Source organism: Sinocyclocheilus grahami, unplaced genomic scaffold (assembly GCF_001515645.1).
Source record: "Sinocyclocheilus grahami isolate Dianchi unplaced genomic scaffold, SAMN03320097.WGS_v1.1 scaffold2152.1, whole genome shotgun sequence".
NCBI lineage: Eukaryota > Metazoa > Chordata > Actinopteri > Cypriniformes > Cyprinidae > Sinocyclocheilus > Sinocyclocheilus grahami.
The window spans coordinates 18,254-26,685 of NW_015507331.1; the positions used below are offsets into that span (position 1 = coordinate 18,254).

The 8,432-nt window shown below is 43.5% G+C and overlaps 1 protein-coding gene across 1 annotated transcript in view; it reads right to left on the bottom strand.

Moving 5' to 3' along the window:
* Positions 1-494: 494 nt before the first annotated feature.
* The window catches only part of LOC107574222 (uncharacterized protein C16orf45 homolog), a 12,753-nt gene continuing 4,815 nt past the window's right edge, over positions 495-8,432 (bottom strand). The window contains exons 2-6 of the mRNA XM_016260681.1: positions 7,302-7,422; positions 7,122-7,195; positions 6,924-7,038; positions 6,769-6,830; positions 495-1,482 (exon numbers count right to left, since the gene is read on the bottom strand). Coding sequence (XP_016116167.1) covers positions 1,370-1,482; positions 6,769-6,830; positions 6,924-7,038; positions 7,122-7,195; positions 7,302-7,422 — 485 coding nt within the window. The 3' untranslated portion in view covers positions 495-1,369. The remainder of the gene's footprint in view (positions 1,483-6,768; positions 6,831-6,923; positions 7,039-7,121; positions 7,196-7,301; positions 7,423-8,432) is intronic.

An 8,432-nucleotide genomic window follows, 5' to 3' on the forward strand; every position in this document is an offset into this window, starting at 1 on the left:
ACATCTTCAAAATATCTTTTGTGTTTCGATGGAAGAAAATAAATCAACCCATTTGGAAGGACATGAGGGAGAGGATTATATTTTTGGAGCGGACTGTGAGCCGAGACTCTGATCACCTAACCGCTGTTCATAGCTTCTGTGTTTCATTACGTAATCAAGCTGAAAGTCCAATTAATGAAGGAAGCAGACCTTGTCTCGCGTGTGCAGAGAAGCACTGTGTGTTTGGACATCAGTTAATACACTAGCAATGAGCAGTACATTTGGTACATTGTTTATTCATCTTTGTTAATGATAGTTAATAAAAATATAGTTGTTCATTGTTAGTTCATTTTAGCTCTGGTCCTTTAAATAATATTAACAGGTACAGCTTTTTATTTTAGTAATACATTAGTAAATGTTGCAATTAACATTAACATTAAGATTAATAAATGTCTTAGATGTTAGTTCATTACTGTATTTGTTTAACTAATTTTAACAAATGCAACCTCATGGTAAAGTGTTTCCAAAGAAAGTTATTTATTGATGTGCATGTTTTGTCTCTTTGTGCATTCATGAGTTTGGCTGAAGAACTGATTCAGTGTGTAAAAAAAGGCAAAGATGCAGAAAATCAAACCCCTTTCCACAGCACTGTATAAGTGATGCATCTGTGTTGGAAAACTAATCGCTGTGAACAAAGCTTGAATATCAGAACAGCAGTTTTCAAAACCAAATAAAGGAGCGACAGACTGCAGGAAGATACTTTATTTGCAGAATATTCACGAGCTGATGTCCTGCTTCATTAGATTCAGTTTGTCTAATTTCTGATTATCAGGCCTGTTTAAATACCACCACATTTCAAAAGGCAAAGAAATGCTAAAACTTCAAACATAGTTTTTATGTTTCTGCACATTTATAACTGTTCATGGTTGTGTTGATCCACTTCTGTATTCATGAACATGTTCTTATTTTAAGAAACAGGGGAACAAAACCCCCAAATGTCAGAATCACTTTATGGGGAATATGTTTTCTAATGTCTAAGATGAAGTATCTGTAAACTGTCAGATGAATCTAATACACACTGACTGGATTAAGATGCATGTGTTTTTAAAAACTCATATCAGTGTTATTTAAGGTTTCTGTTTGATGGTGATTCTCTTGTGCTTGTGAACCATTCTTCGTGACTCTTATCATTAGGGTGAAGAATAAACGAATACTTCTCTCTGAGCTGGGTTTTGTATTTTGTGTGGATGTTTTGGGCTCCTGAGCGGCCCCCTGGAGTCACTGACATGCTGCAGAATCACAGAGGAGCTGAACGTCTTTCTAATGCTCAGTCAACAAACTTATATTCATCAAATTCAGGTATGATTTGCTTTGGGGAATCTCGTGATCTTCACATGAGGACGCACTGAGTGGCTCCGCAGCAGTCCTTAATGAGGGCCGCACTGCTCTTGCTGATGGAGGGTTTGTTGGCTGGAGGTTCAGTCGTTCTGGGCTTCGGAGCTCCTGCGGAGAGAAACCGAGCAGATCAGCAGAGATCACACGACTCACGTGCTTCATCCCGCCAATGCATTGTAACAAAATCATCTCAACTTTCACCCATTTGCCACTGACCTCTCAAAAAAAATCTGTGTTCGTGCTTTGGCTGGCGCTGAGCAAGAGACACGATTCTGTTGAGCTTATGAATGCAATGAGCAATCAGAGGCGTTCAGATGAGCCATGGCTGAAACACCGTGCTTTGTTCTGTGTGCGCTCTCTGATGAATTCTCTCATCACAAACAACAAATTGCAGATGTGCGTACGAATGTAAGATATTCATTTCACAGTGTAAACAGATTCAGTGATTATAATGGGAGTTTTTGAGACTTGAAGTCTTGATAATGAAATGATAATGTTCTTTGATAATGTAAATGTTCTTGCTTATAAATTACAATGTTTTTAATGTCGTAGTAAAAATATTTTAAGGCATGACTCATATCTGGTACTTAAGTAAAAAGATAATCTATAAAAGTGCATGTACTGACACATATTTGAGAATCGTGATATTTCATCATATAGTTAACACGTTTGGGAATATTTTGAATAGAAAAGGAAAAAGTAAGTAAAACATAAGCCTACTGCTGTGTGTCACATGTCAAAAAATAATAAGTAGATCTGTGAAGTCGGTCTTAAAGAGACTCTGTCTGTGTCATTAAAGTTAAACAACAAAAGACAGAAAATCACTCACTGCTCTCGACTGACTAACTGAATAACTTTAATTGTAAGTTTATTTATTTATACAGTGAAGACTATCCAGTGTTGTTTTACATTTGATTTCTTCAATTCTGAAGTATTTCTGTACCTGAATATCACTGTTAGACCTGAAAACGTAAAACACTGATTTCATTGTTATCAAATGTAGCTTTGCACACTGCCATCATCTAGAATGATTTTGATCAGTGTTTTAGTGTTCTTAGCAGGCTCTCTTAATATTTTACATTTGATATAATATTTTGTGGGCTTTACATGTGCACCCCTGAAACCACAGAACCCCCCACATAATGTATGTATGTCTGTACTTTCTTCTGCTGGAAGCTCCTGTCGTCAAGTCAAATTCCTTGTGTGTGTAAACATGCTTGGTAATAAAGCTCTTCTGATTCTGATAACAAATCCCAATTTAACCCCCGGTTAGAGTCGTGATCGCTGCCGTCACCAGGATATTTCTCGTCTGAGCTCAAATTTGTTTTGTTTCAACACTTTATTCAGTGTTTACTGTGTGCACTTCATGCTTGTTACCCAGCAACAGCCCAGCGTGACGCTGCATGCGCCGCCTGTCGTGTCATGAGCGAGCATGGGTCGTGTGACAGAAGCATCACAGATCTCTCACACAGTGCAAAACTAAATTATGTTTTATTAACAAGGTTCTGGAGGAGCAAGATCAGATAATCAACCAGTTCGTCACAGGTGGAGCTCGTTTAGTTAATCATCTTAACTAGCACAATATGTATACAGTGGTGGCCAAAATTATTAGAACACTAGTATTTTCACCAGCTAAAATTGGTTTTAAGTCAGTTATTTCTATCTTTTGCTGTAGTGTGTCATTAGGAAATATCAGTTTACATTTCCAAACCTTAATCTAATCTAATGAAGGTAGACGGCAACGACCAGCCGGCAGCTGCACAAATCTCCCCAATAGAAATTCCACTGGACAAGGCCTATGAGGAGGCCATTCCTCTGGTGGAATAGGCCCTCACACCTATAGGACATTGCAAGCCAGCTGAAGCTGGATGCGCTGACAGACAGGGCTTGCAAGTCACCTACTCGCTTGACCGAAGCTAGGGCCAAGAGCAGAGCGGTTTTGAGCATCATGACCCTTAAGCCGACTGTTTGAAGTGGCTTGGAGGGAGGCCCTCTTGACTACAGATAAGTCCCATGTTGGCACAGTCCTTAGGTGAGGAGGATTCAACCGCCGAGCACCTCTGATGAACTTAACAACCAGGTCATTTCTGCCAATTGTCCGGCCAGCCTCGGGGGAATGGTTTGCCACGATGGCTGCCACATTTGACTTTGAGTGTGGAAGGGGTGCACCCCTTATCCAACAGCTCTTGCACAAAGGTTAGCACGTGGGACACGTCACATGAAATCGGATCCTGGTTACTTGCTGAACACCAGTCACTGAAGACTGACCACTTGAGGGTGTAGAGACGCCTTGTAGATGGAGCTCTAGCCTCTAGAAAGGTATTAGTGACTCTCGCTGGGAGTTGACCTGACTCCCGTCGAGTGGCCAGGCATGAAGGCTCCACAGTTCTGGCTGGGGATGCCAAATCTTGCCCTGTGCTTGCGAGAGAAGGTCTCTCCTCAGTGGTATTGACCACGGTGCTGCAGGCATCAGCTGGATCATCTCTGGGAAACAGACTTGGTTTGGGGGGCCACAAGGAGGAAAGAGCATTTTGTTTCCCTGACTCACCTGATAACCTGGGGTAGCAGGGCGATTGCAGAGAAGGCATACAGATGGGTGTTTGGGCCAATCATGGGAAAGAGCATCACGCTGTCTTGAGAAATAGGTTGGGCAGTGATAGCGATAGGTTGACCTCTGCCTTGCCGAAAACTGTTCAAATCATCTGAACCATCTGGGGATGTAGTCTCCATTCCCCTGGAGCTACATTGTCCTTGGACAACACATCTGCTCCCTGGTTCAGTCTGCCTGGCACATGAACCGCTCGTAGTGAGAGGAGTTCTCTCTGTGCCCAAAGCAGGAGATGTCGAGTCATCCTGTGAAGGGGACGTGACCTGAGGCTGCCTTGGTGGTTGATATAGGCCACCACTGTCATGTTGTCCGAGCGGACCAAGACGTGGTGTCCCTTTAAGGCTGGCAGGAAGGTTTTCAGGGCCAGACAAACAGCCAGAAAAACTGTCTGGGAGTCAGAAAACTCTTGGCTGAATTGATTTTAAGCCCAAGACACTCTAGGTGGTTTAGCAACAATGACCTGTGAGCGACAAGTTGCAGTTCTGATTCAGCCAGCACTAGCCAGTCGTCGAGGTAGTTCAAAATGCAAATTCCCATCCGTCTCAGACGGGAAAGAGCCATGTCTATGCACTTCGTAAAAGTGCGAGGGGCCAGAGACAGTCCAAACGGAAGGACCATCTACTGATAGGCTACTCCCTCAAAAGCGAATCTCAAGAACGATGTTTGGATATTTGGATGTGAAAGTAAGCATCTTTCAGATCCACAGACAGAAACCAGTTCTCGGGCATTTTGTGCGAAGATCTGTTTCAAAGTTATCATTCTGAAAGGCTGTCGGATGAAGGCCGATTCAGATGTCTGAGATCGAGAATTGGTTTGAGCCTGCCGTCTTTCTTGGGAATTAGGAAGTATCAGCTGTTAAAGCCTGACTTGCTGTTTGGTAAAGGGACCGTTTCCACGTTACCCTTTGCAAGCAGTGTTTGCACTTCGGCTTGGAGAACATGTGCTTCATTGTCCTGCACCAAAGTCTGCATGACACGCAGATCAGGACGGCTTCTGAGTCTCTGGGTCCAGCACTACGTGAGGGTACTTCCTGGCCGTCTGGGGGCGCTGTTGAAGCCCAGGCTCCGGCTTATGCGAGAGCTGAGGTTGCGCCGTCTTTGCAGGTTGCTTAGTCGGGAGAGTCGGGAGAATGGAGCGGGAGGACAAAGATGAGCAAGACTCATGTTCTCACAATGAGAACATGAAGCCTCGGCGAGCGTAGCCTCTGTGTGGGCAATTCTCAGACAGGCAACGCACTCGCTGTGACCATCCACTTCTCGAGCCACACTCGAAGCGTCATTTGCAACAACACCGCTGAAATTTGCTCAGAAATTTGCTCTTTTTTTCCTGCGCCGGAAGGCCGCAGGGGAAAAATCTTCTTCCGCTGCCGATGGCTTCTTCAACGGTGGGGAGCATAGAGCAAGTTGAGCTTGCTTCGGCTTCTTCGGCTTTGTTGCGGAGTCAGCGAAGAGATGGTCTCGTCGCTGAAGGAGAAGATTCTGATGAGATGGTGCTCTGGGCCAATTTATATAGCAGTCGGCTCTGCCCCTTCTGGCGGGCTCGAGCGCCATTGGTTTTTGCAGCTACACAAACATTATCAAATCAGGCTTCAGTAACAGAGTAAACAGGAGTTTCCCACATAAGTTGTCAAGACGACGCAACGAGAGTTACCTTTCGATAGGGAACAGAACAAACTGAGACAGACTAAATCCAGAAGAACTGTGGCAATGTCTCCAAGACACTTCAAGAAACCTACTTGCAAAGCTCCCTGAGAAACTCTGCTCAAGTGCACCGAGGGAAAAAGCTGCTTTAAACGCAAAAGATGGTCACACCAAATTTAATTGAGCTAATAGAAGTTAACTGATAAAGAAAATGTATTTATGGCATTATTTTTGACAGCATCCTCATTTTACAGCAATTCCACCCTTGTGTTTTCGTGTGGACAGCGAATCCGTATGTTTTCTGAAATGATGATGTCATCAGCCCACGTCTCGCCCCTAGTCAGACATCGCTACGTCACGTAACAGCAACAAAAACATGAACAAACACTGAACAATTGTCTTTTTAACTAACATTAACACAGATTAATAAATGTATTGTTCCATGTTCGTTTGTATACCGCGCGCAAGGTTTATGCGCATAGTCCAAGTCTTCTTCTCCGTTTTAGTGTATCTCTGTGGCAGAATTACAGCGCCACATGCTGGTCTGGCATGTATACTACATCGTTTTGTGTCGGTTTCGTGTGGATGCAGATATTTCTTGAGACGAGGGGAAAAAAAAGATCGGATAGGGAAAGCTCTGGCTTCGTGTGGACGTAGCCTTAGTCTGTCTGAGTTTGTTCTTTTTCTTCATGTCATTCCAGACAGACTGGATAATGATCAGATCAGATCTCTGTGTGGAGCACTGGCTGTTGTCAGACAAAAATCTCACTGGATTATTACAATTAAGGGCAAAATTAATGTTTGGAAATGTAAACTGATATATTCTGCTGACACACTACAGCAAAAGATAGAATTAAAACCATTTTTAGCTAATGAAAATACTAGAGTTCTAATAATTTTGGCCACCACTGTATATACAGCCAACTTACGTCTGTCCCACTGTTCCGGCATCCCTCCTCCAGCCCAGCTCTTAAACTATTCTCATCCCATATTATGGGTGTGGGGAGTTCTCTGGGTTTGGCTATATTCTGAGCTCGGAGCCCTCCCTCAGGACAGCATGCCAAATATGCTTATTATTTGCTCAATTCGATTATATGGGCGAACTACTGACAAATGAACGTGAGAGACGGCTGTGCAAACTCTTACTCTGTATGACGCTGAGCTTCTGTCGGAGGAACTCGGCCATCTCTTTATCTTCCTCCTGCTCCCTGTGAGACAGAGACAACCAGAGAAATCTCTCAGAAACTTTCAAAGAGTACATTTGATGACAAACATCACCAATAAAAGTTGTATTCTCTGACCTCAGACGCTCGACCTCGGCATCATCCACCAGAAAATCTCTCTTCTGCACCAGCTGATGAATCTCCTGGATTAATTTCTCTTCTCTCTGACGATGTTTCTTAGTCTTCTCTGCGTCTGTGTGTTAGAAAATGCACACGTCAATCCAATCTGAGACGTGTGTGTGTGTGTGTGTGTGTGTGTGTGTATGTGTGTGTCACCTGGCACTGCCACTATCTTCCTCAGCTCCTGCTTCAGTTTCATAATATCTTTGCAGAGCTGAATATCGTCCATCCTGAGAAGAATATGAAAGAAAACCAGTCGCTCAGATTCTGTCATTTCTAGAGGAGAATCTCAGCATTTTGTTCTGAACATGTGCAGTAAATGCAGCAGCTACTCACATGAAGCGCAACTCAGATTCGCGTCTCACCAGCACCTCCCGCAGACGCTGAATCCGAGCCATTTCTGCCTCCATCTCGTCTGCAGACATGGAGCTTTCAGCCATGGACACGTCCATCTGGCCTTGGGTACAAACAGACGGTGAGTGAGAGTGTGTGTGTGAGAGAGAGAGAGAGAGTGTGTGTGTGTGTGTGTGTGTGTGTGAGTGTGTTTGAGAGAGAGAGAGAGAGAGAGTATGTGTCCATGTGTGAGTGTCATTAGGATTTGTCCCCAAAATCTTCAAACTGGCTTTTATTAAGTCTCTCATTAAAAAGCCACAACTTGACCCCAAAGAATTAATTAATTACAGACCAATCTTGAATCTCCCTTTTTCTGCAAAGATACTAGAAAAAGCAGTATCCTCACAGCTATGTTCCTTCTTATAGAAAAATGTTATCTGTGAGGATTTCCAGTTAGGATTCATCATAGTACTGAGACTGCTCTCATCAGAGTTACAAATGACCTGCTTCTATCATTCAATCGTGGTTGTATCTCTCTATTAGTGCTACTGGATCTTAGCGCTGCGTTCAACATTTTCGATAACAACATTTTTTTGAATAGTCTAGAAAATTATGTTGGAATTAGAGGAAGTGCATTGGCATGGTTCAAATCATACTTATCTGATGCATCGGGAACACTTCCAATAACACACAATGTACTTGCTACATCGTTAGAAGAATGGCATCTACGCTAATATTAGTCTGTTTCTCTCTTATACGGAGGTCACCGTAGCCACCAGATCCAGTCTGTATCCAGATCAGATGGTGGATCAGCACCTAGAGATGACTTCTACAGCCCTGAAAGTCAGCAGAGACCAGGACAACTAGATGAGCCCCAGATACTGATCCCCTGTGAAGACCTTGTCTCAGACGGCCACCGGGACAAGACCACAGGAACCAGATGAGTCCTCTGCACAATCTGACTCTGCTGCAGCTTCATCTGGCCAGAGGAGAACGGCACACTATTTCCCTGTTTAATAATGTAAAGCTGCTTTGACACAATCTGCATTGTAAAAAGCGCTATATAAATAATGGTGACTTGACTTGAGAGCGTGTGTGTGTGTGTGAGAGAGTGTGTGTGTGTGTGTGTGTGTG